The sequence below is a fragment of the Parus major genome, chromosome 5, assembly GCF_001522545.3.
Source record: "Parus major isolate Abel chromosome 5, Parus_major1.1, whole genome shotgun sequence".
Taxonomy (NCBI): domain Eukaryota; kingdom Metazoa; phylum Chordata; class Aves; order Passeriformes; family Paridae; genus Parus; species Parus major.
The window spans coordinates 11,862,549-11,880,189 of record NC_031774.1 but is presented as its reverse complement, the minus strand read 5'-3'; the positions used below and the strand labels follow the sequence as shown (position 1 = coordinate 11,880,189).

At 38.3% G+C, this 17,641-nt stretch overlaps 2 protein-coding genes across 18 annotated transcripts in view; one reads left to right on the top strand and one right to left on the bottom strand.

Moving 5' to 3' along the window:
• ZDHHC13 (zinc finger DHHC-type palmitoyltransferase 13) overlaps positions 1-17,641 on the top strand; it is a 42,197-nt gene that overhangs the window by 12,758 nt on the left and 11,798 nt on the right. For 6 of the 17 annotated variants that reach the window (XR_004498031.1, XR_004498030.1, XR_004498028.1 and 3 more), the window contains exons 15-20: positions 483-637; positions 1,797-1,894; positions 2,399-2,448; positions 9,076-9,189; positions 10,137-10,374; positions 10,558-10,660. Coding sequence is in view for 6 of the 17 variants with exons in the window: in XM_015630714.2 (XP_015486200.1) it covers positions 483-637; positions 1,797-1,894; positions 2,399-2,534 (389 nt within the window). In the remaining 11 variants the exon portion in view is untranslated. The other 11 variants (XM_015630714.2, XM_015630715.3, XM_033515426.1 and 8 more) reach the window with 7 other exon arrangements.
• CSRP3 (cysteine and glycine rich protein 3) lies at positions 3,572-17,102 on the bottom strand. The gene is made up of 6 exons (XM_015630719.3): positions 17,005-17,102; positions 11,104-11,234; positions 7,211-7,379; positions 5,786-5,921; positions 5,232-5,325; positions 3,572-4,141 (listed from the first exon to the last, which is right to left on the bottom strand). Exons 2-6 carry the CDS (start codon positions 11,213-11,215, stop codon positions 4,062-4,064), a joined length of 591 nt encoding a protein of 196 aa, XP_015486205.2. The 5' UTR covers positions 11,216-11,234; positions 17,005-17,102; the 3' UTR covers positions 3,572-4,061.

The window sequence follows — 17,641 nt, the reverse complement described above, 5'->3', positions numbered from 1 at the left end:
AGTTCTGTAAATAGTTTGTAAATACATTATTGCAAAAGCTTGATTGATTTTTTTTTTTTTTTTAATTTGAAATTATCTATAATAAACACGAACTTTTTTTTTGTTTTAAAGTAGTTTAATTCTGAAGAGGAAAAAGTGTATTATCTTATTAATAAATCTGAACTGTTACTTTGAAAAATTAAAAAAATTATTGGTAAGGAGAGGAAAGCCCTTAGAATTTAGTTGCTAGGATGAATTACCATAGCACCAGCCTTTAAAAATATGGATGTTTTTCTGTGGATCATGAGCACAGAGTGTAGAGATTATGCAGCCAGAACAGCAAGCAGTCATGCATCTGTGTGGGTGCTTTTACGTGGCAACAGGGTAGATGAAACGTGGTATTTCTACAAGACGTTGCTATGTAATATTCATTTTATGCAAATAGTTTTTGCTCAGCTCTTAAGGGCTTAAAAGCACAATTAACTGATTATGTCTCTTGTCAGATTGGTCCAACCACTGTGCAAGTTTCCATCAAGATGGAGCCTGGACATACTTCACCCAGACAGTATCCTGCTCTCCCTGGGTTTCCTACATCTCCTCAGTAGCCTGTTTCCACACCCTATGGGCCTCTGTGTGGCTCACTGTTCAGCTTTATCAGGTAATATTTTCCTTCAGTTTATGCTTCTTGTCACATTAAAGCTTTTCCCTGGATAATTTACTCCCATAAAAACTCTGTGCCTGCTCTCCCTGATTATTGTCACAGGAAGGTGCTTCTTTTAAATCTCAGAGGAGACCTTGAAGTTTCACAGGTTCTTGTGCACTCATAATTTCCCTGTTGGAAGCAATAGAATTACAGTCTGCAAATTGTTCCTATAACCGAGTTTGGGTTTACTACTCATCAGAAATTTCAAGCCTGTAAAAAGCTGTATTTAAAGACAAGAAATTTATTTTACTAATATAACTGATATTAATGACCCCAAAACTGCACTAAAGCTTAGTAGCATGGCTATTCCTGAGTTGAAAATTCTATGGTAGAGCTCAGCCATATGTCATTAGACTGTATTAAATCTCACTGCTACCGTAAAAACATATGACCTGGATTTTATCTTGTTGAGGACAGTAAAATTTCTTGTTTATGTTTTTCTCAGAGAAAAGCTTGGCTATGCAAACAAAATTGAGAAGAGCTGTCTTAAAACATCTGTGAAACAGCTTGTTTATCAGCTCTTGGGAAAGAGATGTCTTTGAAATATGTGTTAAACATACTGAGCTAAAGGGTTGTTTTATATCTTGTTTAGTAAAAAAAACCAAAAAGCAAAAGCTCTACAATTTTAGACATGTACTGCTAAATTTTTGCAGTGTCCAAGACACTGGGATACCATGCTAGAAAAAGATAGAGAGGATATTTACAGTTTAACTACTGTGTTTCATACACAGTGATTTGAAAAAATACTGCTTTATGGCATTTAGTGTCATTGTGAATCAAGGGATCTTTTTCTACCATTTTGCATGGTAGACTGTAGACAAAAATCTGAGGAGATTGGTGCTTAACTGTGATAGATTTTATACTTCTACAGACATCCGAATTAAGCTTGCCTTCTCTGGAAGCTGGTGTTAGAGGTTGCCAGATTCTGTTTTAGCCCAGGAGACATTTAAAAACATTCCTTTCAGTCATCAGTTACAGTAGTGGTTACTTATTTGTTAGATATGTCTAGCCTCTTCCCCACTGCTCCCCTCTAATTAGTACCTTTTGGTCTCACCAGAATTTTAATCTGTGATGTTCATGTTGTAAGCATTGCTTACATTTTTTTTCCAATCAGATTGCGTTCCTGGGGTTGACCTCACATGAAAGAATGAACATCCTGGTACAGAGAAAATCCTCTAAGCATCCTGTTCCACTCAGAAGGACTCCATACAAGTGGGTATTATTGAATAGAGTGTTTTAAGCATGTTATGTCTTCAGTACTAATTTGTTTCACTGCTTCATAAATGCAAAAACACTGTTCTGGCGGTGAGGGAGTAGTCCTCTAATTTGTTCATCAGTCTCTGTGTCTGTTGTGTAGGGTCAGAAAGAGAATTATGGTATGAACTGGTCCCTTACTAGCTTCTCTTGCAGTATTTAGCATTATTAATAGAAATTGGTACCAAATTTTGCCTTTTTCTTCAGGTATACTAACAGATGAGATCTTACTAACTTTTAAATATTTGAATTCAACTTAATCTACTCTCATTTGTTAATGTAAAACATGTTGTAAAAGTTCAGCAAAGGAACAATGCTCAACTGAGAGCTGTTTCTTCTCCCTGAGCTGTCTCCCTTGACAGGTTAATATCTTAAGTAATGTCTCATGGTGAAGTGGTGTTTTTCATGCTTGCAGTCTTCTTTTTTTAGGTTTATTAATGCATATTTTTCTCTTTTTTTCAGCCTTGGATGCTTCCAGAATTTTGCAGACTTTTTTCAGTGCAGTTGCTTTGGTATGTTCAAACCCAACATAATTGACTGGACCAAGCAATACAAACTTTTTCATCTGGAAAAGGAGAAAAATGTTCATTCTGTGTAAAGTTTTGCTTAATTTCTAAGACAGTTGAGCTGTGAAAGCTACATAGAACTGGATATTTTGTTAATTTTTACAATTTTTTCTGAAGTTGCTTGTTTTTATTTTTTCTTGTTGTTTCAAATATTAAACTTAACTTGTATAAGAAACAGATTTGTATATGGAACAGTCACTGTGTGTCTGTGTATGTATAGTTTGAGCTGAAACAATTTAAAATTTTATGTGAGGAGATGACACAAATATATATATTTTTAAAGGTAAGTTTTTGGGATAGGATTTCAAAGTGATGTTGGGACTCTTTACTTTTCTGGTAATAAAAGACACTTGAATTTGACAATTAAGGTGAATGTTCATGTTTAAAAACTTAATATTACAATTACATTGTAGTTTTATTGCTTATGTTTTGCAAACCTCTAGTAAGTCTTTGTATTTGAGGAGTTTATATGTAATAAAATAGAGCTTTCATACTTATAAATGTATTTTTTCAGTCTGAAATAGATGCAAAGGATATGTGACCAGTGCAGAGTGGGTGGGCACAAAACCGTAAGGAGTGTGACTTTTATGTTTTTCATATATATATGCCCTGTTAGGGTACGAAAATGGGTACGTTTATGATGGAAGATAGCAATATACATAAAGAGAAGCAATTGTTCCCCACTGCATCTGTAATAGCTAATGTCAGTCACATTCCCAAGAAAAGGAGGGGCTAGCTGAATAGTGTGATATGAAAGTAACAAAGTAGGTAACAATAAAAACCAGCAGGGAAAAAGTTCAAGATCAGGAAATTAAAATCAGATACCATCTAGAACTGGCATCCTAAGTAATGTAGTGAAATGCAATTATTGAAATTAAAAAATGGGGGGGTTAATTCATCATGGTGAAATCCATTTATCTGAAACATTGTAGAATGTATAAGCACAAGCAAATACAAATAAAAATAATGTGAAGCAGTAATTACTTTATTATAGCTTAAAAACAGACAAAACTTACTGTATTCTGAGAAAATGTTGGGTTTTTCTAAAAATACCTCCTTCAGAGAGAGAAAATTTTAAATCCTTTTTAATTGTCTCAAAGCAAATGACATCTACTTGTTATAACACAAATGCCAGCATGTTCAAAACTCAACTAGGAGACTGGTGGAAATACAGATGAATTAACATTGTGAACAAAAGAAAGTACAGTCTAACTGGGAACACCTGGACCCTTCACTCCAGAAGGGATCCCTATCATAATGGGGCACCATGAGTCTAAAATTCCAGTCTAAAATGTGACAAGTACTAGTTCAAGAAGTAATAATGTTCCATGAGATTCCTTGTCCTTATATATTAAACACAAACTTGAGTCTAGTTTTATCACTGTTTTTAATCTACTCTAAGAATTTTTGAAGATGCAACTCATTAATTTTTCCTGCAAGGTGGAAAATCTTAATCAAATGCTCTAGGTTCTTAGAAGTATGTGGTGGTTAATGTTTTACTTGACAACTGTCACTTGGTGGCATCAGCAGCAGTTTGAGTCCGTTGCATCTATTTCTTCTCATTCACACTCTTTCTTTTCCACTTGAGTGAGGCCACCAAACCCAATTCCTTTGGGACCAAAATTTTTTGCATAGCAAACTGCAAAAGAAGGAGGGGGAGGTAAATGGCACTCTGAAGGCTCTCAGAGGTAAATGTCTTTTATTTTTCATTTCTAAATTACTATCAAATCTAAGTTGATAAAAAGGAAGCAAATTTGAAATAGTGTATTTCCCATAAGTTTATCCAGATCTTAATAGTGAAACTGGTATCACATATTTGAATTACACAAAAGTTGAATCTGCTGATCTCATAAAAAATTAAGAAACTATACAGATCTAAGTAATATTTTCATTAAAGCTACTTTCCTGTCTGAAAATGCTCAGTAAAACTTGGTCTGATGAGTAATACAGAGTAAGCCAGAGATTTTTAAGGAGCAGAACTTGATCATAATCCAGAAACTATTGATGCGCATTTAAGTAATTCCATTTGAACTCTATATTCATTAGTGTGTGCGTAGTTATTTATCACAACTCTGCTAAGAGGTAATGGTGAGCATATTTCTCCAGATAGGCCAATTTGATCCGCTTTGGGTTGACAGACTGTACGCAAAATCACAGAACTCTGGTGTTCTTTTTAAGGGTTCTCTATAAGAATTAGCTTTGGATATTAAAGCTTTGCCTATTTTTTTCCCCTTTAGCTATTTCTAGAAGTCAGGTGAAGTCTGTGACCTTTCTGAATCTGAGAAGAACATCTAGAAGTATAATTTATCATTTTTGCATTATCTTCTGTGCTACCAATGCAATGGAAATATCTTTAAATTTTACTGTCAAGAATTCTGATTTGGAGGAATAAAGATCTGTATCATTGTGGATTTTTTCTTTTAAGTGAGTGAGACTGTGCAGGTACAAGAGCCTGCCCAGCAGGTATGGTCAGTGCTCTGTTAGAAGGTCTGACAGATTTGAGACGTCTCATTTGTAGAAAAATCATAGCTTTAAAATTTAAATGTTAATAGTAGAAGTTGCAACTGCAATGTTACCATAGCACTTTGCTTTGAGAAAGTTGTTAAAAAAATAAAATTTCCTGGGGATGTTAGGTGTACAGCAAGGTAAATTGCAATGGCAATCATAGGTCTAAAGAGACTAACTTTACTAACTAACTGTACCACAGTTCAGCTCCCTGCAACTCTCACCTTTACAGTAGAGCTCTCCATCCTTGTCCGTAACATTCGTGGATTCTAAACTCTTCCCACAAATAGCGCAGCGGAAGCAGGTCTTGTGCCAAGGCTGAGCAAAGGAAGATAATTCATTGTGTGGCACAGAAAGTGCACAGCCAGCAGATACAAGGAACAAAGAAGTACTGCTTTGTGTGGTGTGGAAAGGTTAAATTAATTTGTTGATGCTATGGCTTCCATTTTAAGTCATTCTGGGTTAGCCTTTTTAACAACAGTTACATTGTCTAATATATCTTCAATTGCCACTACAAATAAATGTTTATACCCAGATATGGAGGAAGAGCCACCTTGTACAGTAATCTGTGCTTGGTCCTCAGACATCAGTAAGAAGCAAAAAGTTGAAAAATGTTTACAAAAAGTACAAGACTTTAAACCTATTGTAGCAATTTGCAAATTCATCCTCATATTTTCTTTATGAATGAAAATTTAAATTATCTAAGACCTCTTAGCCATAGTTTCTCACCATTGTAAAATAGTGGGGTTTTTCTCCTGGCACTGAAGTCAATACTTACTTTCCCTCCTCCCATTATCTTCTCCGCAGCATACACTGATTTGCCACAACGGGGACATTTATCCACATCTACCATCTTTTTGGCAAACTTGGAAGCATTAGTTGGTGTTGAAGGGCGAGCAGGCTTTGGTGACCCCCTAAAACAGAAGTTTTAAAGCTGCTTAAAAATGTTACCTTCTTTAGAAAAAGGATTTCATTATTTTTTAGTAAGGCATGAAAAAATACTAAATTTCTGGTCTCTGACATGCAAAAGAGGATAAAAAAAAGAAAATTGAAGTATTCTATTGAATTCTGTGTTGTGTGATTGAGAAGCTGGCAGCAGCCACATGCAGAAAAGATTATATTTAATAAAAATTGAAGTGAAAACCAGTTTTCTGTCATTGAGAGGCAAGAGGGAAAATGCATGAATGGAGGAAAAGATGTCTCTAGTCTCTAGTAACTGGTTATCTGCTGGTACTCATCAAACTAAAAATAAAAATTCAGGTTTTTCATGCCGTAATTTCATTAGGCAGTAAAATATTTGGACAGGGAATTGCGATTCTTACCTGGCCTGGGGTCAGGACATCAGAAAAGTAGCTTTGTTTTTTAATTCTGAGCTTTGTGCTTTGTGCATAAAGCCTTTTGCAGAGTGATTTCTGAATTATCAGATAGTTGGACTGCAACAGGTCATTATATCCACAGGATGCAATGTTTTTCAGTGCAGAATTCTGCCCCTAATGGATTTTTATGGTACAGGAGCTACAGTTTGATACATTGTTTAAGCTTTTATTTCCTACACAGCTTATTGGTTAATTGGTTTCTTTATAGTCAGACCACCAGAAGGAAGAAGCATCGTTGATTTAGAAATGTGCAGCTTTGAGAATTGCAGGAAAATCCTATAAAAATGAACTGTCAGAGCCAATTATGTGCTTTTGGAAGATGGTATCCCATTAGAATTTCTTTGTTCAAATACATTCTTAGTGTGTTTGTAAGTGTTATTTGAACCACAGGGAGGATTTAGAAATGTTATTTCCCGCATTGAGAGGAGAACTAACAGTATGGGGTAATGTGATTATTTCTCTAAGAGTAAAACGTTAACTGTATTTTAGCCTCCAACAGGAAAAAAAATCTTTTTCTATGGTGAATGTGACTTTACCACTGTGCTGCAAATGGCAGATTACAATTGCAGTGAGTATTTACATGTGTGGTGGCATATAAAGGCGGTTTCTGCAGAATAATTGCCTATTGAAGGAGGAGATAATTTGAAAGCAGACTTAGAGATTGAACATCATTAAAAACTGTAAATTACTGTGTCCATGGAGGGAAAGGGTGTAGGAAAGTCTGCTCTGCTCCTTATGCTGGATGTTGTTATGGAAACAGAATAAAACATATAAAACACCCTGGTAAGAGACAAGTAGGACCAGAAAATCATTGGGATTTAACTCACTGCTGAAGATTCAAGCCCAGGTGGTCTCCAGTGTCAGTGCTGAGGCATCCAGCCCCTTGTCCAAAGCCAACACCTTTGGGGCCGTATTTTCTCCCATAACAGGTTTTGCAGTAGATTTCAGATTCATGAGCTGCTACGGTGGTGCTGTCCAGAGCCTTCCTGCAAGCCACTGAAAACAGGGAGAGAGAGGCATGTAGCAGCGTTTGCCTTTTCAAATTTGAATTTGTGTGTTTAAAATAATTAGAATTAGTGCTTGTTTTTGGTTAGCTTTAAAAATATGGGGAAAGGAGCCAGTCATTATAAAACTTGTCAGTGTTGAACTTGACTGGGCTGTTGCTGAAGTAAGGGGGAGGTGCATGTGTATGCACAAAACCTGTTATTCTTTCGCCTCTCTGAAGTTATCCTGTAATCCCAGGGAAATCTAGATCTGTGAAGCTTAAAATGGACTTGAGATAACCATCCTCAACTCCCAAACCATTAAAAGGTGGGGGAAAGAAGGTTGCAGGGACATCAATGCTACTTTTCAAAATACTTGCTCTGAGTCTGTGGTGGCTTTCTCAGCTCAGCCCAGGCTGTTTTGATGTGGTGTGTTTCTGAAAGAGGCTTTAAAATGGACACCATGTCTGGAGTCAGGCCAGACATGTTGGGGTTCTTTTATCATTACTTGTTTGTTGGAGCTGTGGCACTAGGGCAAAGCAAATGTCAGATCTGTCAGACTTCCTCTACAATGTCCAGACTTAGTGGATGTAGCCGTTCCCAAACAGAGCTTTTACAAATCATGTTTGGTACAGAGAACGATGGTTTAGCTTAGCTCTCTAAGAAAGGTCTGGCAGGCTTTTGGACAGAAGATGCCATAGGAATTCCCTGCTTTCATCAGGGAATACAAATTATATCATCTACAGCACTACTAATAATGAATAGGGGAAAAAAATAGTAGCTACACTCCTCACTGCTTGCTGAGGAGTGCATGCCTGTGTTTGCTGCACCACTTTAAGGACTCCGTGTGAGACAGCCTCCACTCCACAGAGAGGAAGATCTTTCAATTCAGAGTCTCTCTTGAAAATCAGGATTTTCTAGTATGCTAAAAAATTACTATTTCATACTTCCTATGAATTGTTCACTGTTGAACAGTAGTTTATTAAAAGTGGGGAAAAAATAGGCAAAAACTTTCTCTTCAGGATCCTTAGAATGAATGCTTGCCCTCCAGAGGGCATTCCAGTCATGGGCTATTGATAGCTTGGAAAACAAAGTTGCTGAGTTCATGTATGCAACAGAAAGCTGTGAAATACAGATGTATTAGAAGTGGCCAGTACTGCAAGCTCTGGAGGAGCTACCTGGGGGTTTGATTAGCCCCTTTCCCCCATGTTTACTTTAAATGTCCTCCTCTGAATCCAATTTATCCACTGCCAGGAATTTTCACCCTAGAACCTCTGCAGCTCTAATTACAGATTCCTAGAATGGTTTGGGTTGGAAGGAACTTTATGTAGTTCCAACCCCCAGACCAGGTTGCTGTTAAGGGGCAGTATGTAATACTAGTTATACATCCCCAGCTCTCCAGTTATCTTTGTGGCTTTCATCCTCCCTGCATTGCAAGGAGGAGGAAATAGGTTGCAAAGACCTTTATACTTAACAGAAATAAAATGAGGCACTTCTGTAAATGTGTGAACCTGATCTCCTCATCTTGCTTTGAGATGATAATTATATTTGCTAAGGGAGTTATGGGTTGATGGAAACTCTAGCAGCAGATAAAGTGTTTCTATTTCTGGTACCCTAGGGATAGGGTATCAATTCACCACGACAGACGGAGCAAAAGCCCTTGAAGTGCTATTGTTGAAATAACTTTGAGACCTGTCATCTGCCAACAGATCCTGTTCTCCCACCGGTGCTGAGGAGATCCAGGTTGATGGTGTGAGATCCTGCCAAATATCCATCACAGCTGCACTTCGGGTAAAAGCTCTCAGTGAAACAACAGTCTGCAGGTAAACAGGAGTCTGCATGGGAAGGAGGGGCTGCTGGAAACAAGTTTCGCTCTTGCAATACTTGTAGGGAAAAACTATGGAGCAGAGAGGATTATATAAAGTTTAGCTTGTCCGATTCTACCTGTGTTAACAGGTTGCTTTGAATTGTTTCTAATTCTGCTGAAATTTCTTTGGTCAAAAAATACTGATGTGTTTTGTATGCCCAGTCAAATATAATGGGAAATAGAAGTTATATTTGAAATAGTTTTATTTAGATATGTAAAAATGTGCATCTAAACTAACTGTTTCCATGCCTGAGTTTAGGCTGGGGAGAAATCTTCCTTCTGTTGAGAAATGAAATCCTATAAATGGTTCATAGAAAAGCCCATGAATGTGATACATGATCCTGAGGCACCCATGGCTGCTGAATAGTGTACGTGAACCATGGGGGACAGTAAAGCCAATTAACATACCTTTCATATGCCAGCTGGGTAACTTTTAGGATTTGACCTTAAATATATTTCTGATGGGAACACTTTTTTTAGTATCTAACCTATCAATAATTCAATTCAAACTTAAAACAAGGGGCAAATAAAAGAAAATTATAAAAAAACAAACAGCAAAATACACCATCAACCAACCAACCAAGAAAAGCCCCACAGCAAACCAAATATTCAATAGAGCTAATGGATATAAGTCATGAAAGTCACTGAAGTCACTAAAATAAAATATTTCAGTTGTACTAAGAATGAAGTTTACACTTGAGAAATGTTCATAACTATGTTCTATTAGGATTGCTCTTTATTTTTATTTACTATTAATAAAATAGTTATAGGCAGAACATGGAAGTATTGAGAAGATTCTAGTTGAGACTGAGATTTTCCTTCTGCCATTCTCTAAGAGTTAGCTGAAGGTTGTCTGTTAACTGAAAACTTTTTGAGGGAATCCTTTCTTACTTGGTCTTTCAGGCATCACTAAAGGCATCATTTGGACTTTTAGGCATCACTTTTAGGGCACCTGGAGAAAGGCAAAGACAACTCAGGTGTGTCCTTTGAACTCATTCTGCAAAGTGCTGCATTTTATTAGCTAAGCACAAAATGTTAGTCTCATACCTTCAAATATGAAGTCTCTATCCCTCCAGGAAAGGAAGGAGAAAATTTGATTCAATGGCTCCTGAACTGTCATGATGGAAGTTGTACTAAAAAGGTACTAATCCCAAGTATTGTCTGAAAAATAAATTCTTCAGTGATCTTTAGTTCTTAACAAATTGTTTGCTCTCTCCCTCTCTATAAAAGGCAAACAAAACTGAATTGATACCTTCTCTCTGGTTTTCTTGGGGTTTTTTTGGGTTTTTGTTTGTTTGTTTGTTAATTTCTGCCTCTTCTGCAGAGAAAGCAAAACTCCTGGAAGCCAAACATCACAGAGGAGTGTGGAGGGAAAGAGTAAGAAAGTGAAATAGATCTACATGAAATATGGGAAGGAGGAGGTTGAGGTATGTGCAGAGCATTGGTGGGAAGGTTTTGATGACACCAAGGTCTTTCAGCTTTTCGGTGTGAAAAAAATCAGTGTTGGGATTCACTGTGAAAATAATCATCTCCTAAAAATGAAGGAGTAATCGTCCTTCTGTCTAATGAGTGCTGTTTGTTTAGTTCTGCTGGACTTTTTAAGCTGAAGCAAACCTGTTACGTGCCACATTGTGGGTCAGAGGAAGTGTTTCCTGGAGATGGGCCTAGATACCTTGATTTTGTGGCAACTCTGTGTCCCTGACAAAAAAAGGGACAAAGAAAAGCCAAGAGCCCAAGAGGCAGATTGCTCCAGGTAAAAGGCAGCAAAACTGCTGGCCAAGTAATACAAAAATAAATGTTCTGGCTTTAATGAAAGAGTTATACAGAGCTGTAGGGGTGCTGTAATGTTAAACCATTCAGCCCAGCTTACTGCAGAGGAAGCACGACTTGTGGAAACTCCTTCCATTGCACTGGATTTCCTCAGCATGGTACACTGTCTTTTCACAGGCCCCACACTTGGCTCCTCCTCCCCAGTTTGGCATCCTTATCTGGAGGGCTAACCTAGGAAATAAAATTACATAAATAAATACAACAGAAAATGTGATTTTTTTTAAATGGAAGAGCTTTGTTTAATAACAAAGAAAAAAAAAATTCTCCCTCTCCAGTCAACTGCTACTGCATACATGCGATATACTCTATCCTTGTGTGGAAGCAGAAGTTCCTGCTTTGGGAACAGGCACAGTCTAAATCGCTGTGATTCCCTCTTGTAAAAAAGGATATTCCTTAGCTTGGTATATTGTGATGATAGATATGTGAAATAATTGCAAGGTGTTTCAGTGAAAAGGTGCTAGGATCACTCAATCCTCTTCTGGAAAAGAGGATCTAGGATTTGTTTTCCATCAAGTAGTCATTTTCTTTCAACATTGCCCACTCCTGTACCCCGGCATAGCCTTTTCTGAGTTCTTCATGAAATAGCCACAAGGTCACTGTGCTGCACAGCCATTGTAAAGTAATAATGGATAGGTTCCTGAAGTGCTTAAGGCATGGGTTTTTTCCTTTGTCAATTGCATTTAAAATCTAAGCATCAGAGAAAAAAAAAGAGCCATGGTTACTGTTCCAGTTCTTGCTATTCCAATTAGCACCGAAGTGCCTTGCCCAAGGTCACACAGGAGGGCAGGAGCCCAGCCCAGTTCTCCTGATGTCAGGCTCAGTGCCTGCCCTGTGACTGCTGTCACACACGTGGAACAACCCCAGCCCTTAGCCTGGCCTTCTGTTTTCTTGTTTGAGTCATTGTTTCTGGAAAGACTGAGACGTCATCTTGTTATCTGCACACCATATTATTGGGGTGTTCCAAGCTCCTGGCATGGACCTTCCTTCTTGGAAAATTGGTCACCTTTTTATTATAGTTACTTTGAAGTAACTTGTGCTATTTGTGTTTGATAAAATTCACCAAAAGGTACTTTTAACCAAGAGGAGAATTTAAAAAGCTGAATCAGATGTGCTACCTGAGAATTTTCTTCTGAGGTCAGGTGATAGAGAGAGGGGAATTTATCACAGCAGTGATGTAAAAGAGCTGTTATTTTCAATGAATTGCATTTTAGACTAACATTTTACTATATATTTACATTGGACTAATGTCCTGTGTTTATCATCTCAGTGACTTCTGCACTTTAATCTTCTGAATTTCAGAATGAAATGAACAATGTCTATGTGCCAACTCTGCACCCTGAGGGGAATCTTTTCTGACAACTAAGACCAAAATTCCTGCACTGGTACAAAATTGTTGTCTGTCTAGCAAAAGGATGGTGCTCACATTGAATCAATAGCACTGGAGACGTGACAATGGGGGGCAGGTTTTGCAGTCTTTGTTTGGTAACAGTGCAGATACCAGCATATCCAAACATCTCTGCCTTACCACAGCAGTTATTAGCATATCCTTAACCCTGTATAATTAAATAGTCACTCTTGTGATTGCTACCTTCACTATACAGCAGTACCTGTCATCCTTGTGCAAGATCCAATCTCTCCTCCTCTTTGTGAGGCTGATCTATGCTCAGCTGAACACCCATCCTCCCCAGCTCACTCAGCCCAGCATTCTGCTGTCATACAGCAGCAGCATCATTAATCTCTTCCAGACCCTCCCAGCGCTCCTGGGAGGCTGCTCAGGAGCAGAACTGCTTTGGCAGTTCTAAAACAGTAATGGTGAAGGAAGAAAAACTCTGCTTTCCTCTAACTCTGTGTATCTGTAATGTAACAAGTGAGAAGCAAAAAAAACCCTGATGTGTCTGAAATAAGAAACGAAACTAACCATGCACAATGAACAGATAATGAATTTGATCTCTCTCTCTCAGTGAAGCCTTTACTGAACAGCACCGTTAAATTGACTTTTCCATTTCTTTTAAATGTGAGATAAAGGACCAGAAAGGAATCTTTCATGTAGGTAAAAGATTATTCCCAGTCTGCCATTCTATATTTTCTTCTGTTTTTAAAGTACATTTGTATTGGTGCCATTTTTTCTTTCTCTTATGAAAACAGTTCAAGCAGTGTTTCAAATATTTTAAAAGCAGGAAGAGCAAGTGTGGATAAAAATCAGTTTTGTGACACTTCCTTGAAAATTAAAATGAAGTTTTTTTTGTCTACAGTGTTCCCTTTCAAATAAGGTTTCCAGTGGAATCCCTTCCCAGATGAGGCAGCACTAACAGCTGCCTGGGAGAAGAGTGGTTTGTACCTCTGGTCTCTGTAAATCTGCTTCTTCTCTGTTAGCTCTCCTCAAAGGCACACCAAGCCTCTGAGTCTGTGGCAGCAAGGACAGTTGTTGGAAAGTAGCTCAAATTATATCATCAGTTGAAGGGGAAAAAATAATCTCTGAAAAAGTCTGATAAAGTGTGATAGTGAACCTTGTGCTGTCAAGGGCTGTGGTTAAAGCTCTTAGAAGGACCATTGTTCCTGAGGCTAATTATAGTAACATGACTGGGCATGCATACACATTTTCCATGTTTTTTTGCCATCACCTGATGGGAAGCTGTAGGAGAAAGAAGAAAGGCACAGCAGAAATATTCCCATAAGGATACTGGTGTACAAACAGCAGTGCATGCCATGATGTCTGTGCTGGCTGGAGGAAGAGCTAGGTGAGGTACCAGGGCATGTCTGTGCTCTTCCTGTATGGGCTTTGCTCATCCCTCTGGAGATGAGTGGCCAACCCTGCAGATGATGCCTGTGCAGCAGGGTTACCTAGAGAAAGTAACCTCCACAGGAGGTGTGGCACTCATAGTTCTGTACTCATCTAAATTATAATGGTGGATAAAGCTCCATCCTTTCAATGTGCAAATAGAAATTGGGCTCCCATTTGTCATCAGAAAAAAATAGATCCAAAGTCCCCACTTCCCATAATTTCATTGGATGTCAGTGTCTAAATCGCCATGAAATTCCCTAAACTTTGTTGTCTTAATCTGGTTAACTTTTTGCATCTGCTCATCAAATGGTACCTGTTATATTCTGGTGATCTCGTGGGAAGTGGGGCAGACTCATCCTAAGCATAAGAAATGTGTGACACAGAAACTTGTGTTAGTGTTGCGACGTGTGGGCACTCAGACTGCTGCTAAACTGGAGGAGTGTTCTTGGGCCTGCTCAGTTGCCACTCAGAGCTTGTGTCATTCTTCAGAATGCAGCTTCTATATGGAGCAGAATTTATATACAAGATGTGCAGCCAAGGATTCATGCCTCCCATTATTTAGAGCTTATATCACTACTTTGTAGGCTGGGCTCAGAGCAAGGAAGCCTTTGAAGCATTGGTGTGCTCTGCACAGGCATGAAAACATTGTGAGCTGTCTTCTTTTGGGCTGTTAGTCATACTGTCCAAATCTGGGTGTCACATCACTGCCACAGAGTGTCTCTCTGTGATCAAAGTGCTATTGATAAGGATATAATCCAAAAATGTATTTTGATCCATTGATCTAAATGGGGCATAGGTGCAGTATGGGCCTGATGAAATGTGGAGGAGTAAAAGGCAGTGCTAATGCCTGACTGTGCTGCTGGTAAAAATGTAATTAATTAATTGATTAATTGGAATTCATTCTGGTACTTCCTTGCTAAACACAAGTTTTCTCTTCTATGTGCTCATGCATTTGACAGTCTAGAGCTCAGGTCTTATCTGAATGGACTGTAGGGCTGTGCGTTGTGTGGCTGGCAGGGTTATCTCGGGGCCACATGTGCTGCAGGATGGCTTTGAAGGGGATAAACAGAATGGGGAATATTGGTCTTTGTGACCACTGGTAATAGAAATGTTGAGTGGGGAGTGGTGGGCAGGGTGTGCCTTGCATCTCTCTGCATTTTAGTCCCAGCTAAGGTGCTTGGTCTAGACTCAGGTAAGAATAGTGATTCCTTGATTCCTCACTTAACAAACAAGAAATAAAAATAAAAACTCAAACATTGCTGTCTACATTGTAACACAAAGTATCAAGGCCATATTTTAAATTCTTTTCCCAGCTGAAGTCTGTGGGAGTTGCCAATCCAGCCAGAACTTCACTCTGGTATCTAATCACAGCTCTGCTGTGACCTGTCCTGTGACCACCATGACTCATTTGACCATCTTTAGTGGCACTCACTCCACCAGCACCGTGGGGGTAGCAAGATATGTCTTCCTTTATATAATAGCAATAAAATGTTGCTGTGGTTTTTCTCTGCAACTGACACTCACATTGAGGCTTTATTTTGATGTGTCTGCATTTGAGATTCCACTGCATCTCAAACAGCCTGGAGGTGTTTCTGTCAAAATCCAGCCCCTTGTCGAACGCTTTTCTCCCTCAGCAGGAGAGATTCACAACAGAGGGAGCATTTGTGTTTGAAGACTAAGCTCATTTGACAGAGATGTGGTGTTGTTATGTTTTTATAATTGTATTTCTGATATTCCAATGCATTCAGTGGACTGCGGCTACAGGTAAATTTTATTAGTGTCTTTCATTGAGCTTCCACCATGATCTCATAATAACCAGCATTTCCCCCTTAATTCTTCAATAAAGCAACAGAGAGGTCAAGGGATGGGAATTCCCACACTGGAAAGTAAATACTGCTTTTTCATTGATACTGGTTACACTAAGTTACACATGGCGCTTTGGAACAAAAGATTTTAACTGACTTATTTTAACTGACTTGATGTGAAGCACATGATGTACATTGCTGAGAGCTGGTAGTGTCCTATTTCCGTGCTTTCATCTATGTTCTTCCACTTTTTCTATTATTTTCTAGCCTAGTGATACCACATTTCCTTTGAAACTTCCTTGATGCACACTTTTGCAGAAATTTAAGATTGCATCTTCAAAAAATACAGTATCTTGACACCAGGAAAAGGTACTTCATTCTGACTTAGAAACCAACCACACCCTACATTCACATGCTTGTACATTCACACTCATAATTCAGTCTGATCCATGTGGCTGTGGGAAACTGCATCATGCTGTACAAGTGACCCATTCCTTTTTCCAGGCCTAATCCTGGGCTATCAGCTTTCACTATTCCTTCCACAAGATCCTTCTCTAAATCCTTATCCCTGCACTAAGTCTTTTAAGTGCCAGGCAAAACTATTACAGACTTTGAAATAGCACTGTATGGCTGAGGTAAGACACAGAATTATTTTATTTGCATACACAGCTTTATTCTCTGAAATAATTTTACCTTTAGGCAGAAAACTTTACATAGTAAAAACAAGTATGTATTTATGTGTTTATTTATTTGAATTATTGGGGATTTTTCCTGAAGACTTGGCCAATTATGCTTCCTTAGGATGCTTGAATGATGGATTTGGGAATAATTCTTTCATCCTGTATTCTTTCCTAGCCATTTTCTGTCAAGTCTGCATAGATATGCAGATATTATTTGACATGAAACCGATTGGTCACTGACATTAAGTAGTTTGAAGATTTAGGGGGAGGGGGTGTGTTTTAATTTCTTTTACTTCCAGGATACTATTATGGAAGCACACACATTTGTATGCTGTGTACATGCACTTTCTAAAGACTGGCTGCTTGCAGAAAAATAATTCTGTAGCTTTGTAACAAAATTTTTAAACATTATGAAACTTCTGTTATCCAGTACAAATGGGTGTCTCTAATGAGGATCCCCCCCAGCCTTGCTCTTGGAACACCAGTAGCTGCTCGCTTGGCTGAGCCAGAAGAATCTTTCTACTGGCTATTCCAAACTTAAAACACTGCTCATATAGGACTCATATTTCTGTACTATAACTACATGCTTTTCTTTATCAGGCAACAAATTGTTTCTGTTAGGAATAAAAAAATACCCAAACCCATTTTGGCAGAACCCATGAGACTCTACTTACCGGAGTTGCTTGAAGTTTCTCCCTCTTTTTTTCAGTCTCAAAGGGTTTGAACGGGAGGGGTTCCTGCTCCTTTTAAATGCAGTGACCACCTCTGCCTGCCCTACAAGCTGGGAGGGGAGGGGAATCAGAGTTTCAGGGATCTGAGCAATGCCGTTGCTATCATCAAGCTGAAAATAACCTCTGACAAAAGCCTGGCATTTTGTTCCCTTATGTCCACTTGTGAGTAGGTGGACAACAATGCAGCCCCTCGGATTACACCTAAAGGACATTCCTGACTGCAGCCTAACAGATCAGAAATAAAGATTAAAGTTTTATAGTTGCTCTAATGCATTGCATAAATGTGAATCATGAAATAACTGTCCCGAAATGATGATCACATTAATGGTCACATTGCCAAAACTAATTTACCAAAATAATTGTTAAAAATAATAATACATCAAAACTTGTTTGTAGCACTCCCAGGAAGACAACAGTTTTAAACTAAATAGCATTTCATTCTGCAGTTCATGGTTTGAGAGATACAACTGGTTTGTCTTCTAGGATACAGAGAATTAGGCTTTTAACTCAAATCTTTCTTTTTTTTTATTGTTTTTAAGAATTACGATGGGTAGCTAATATGTATAATATTTAGCTTGTG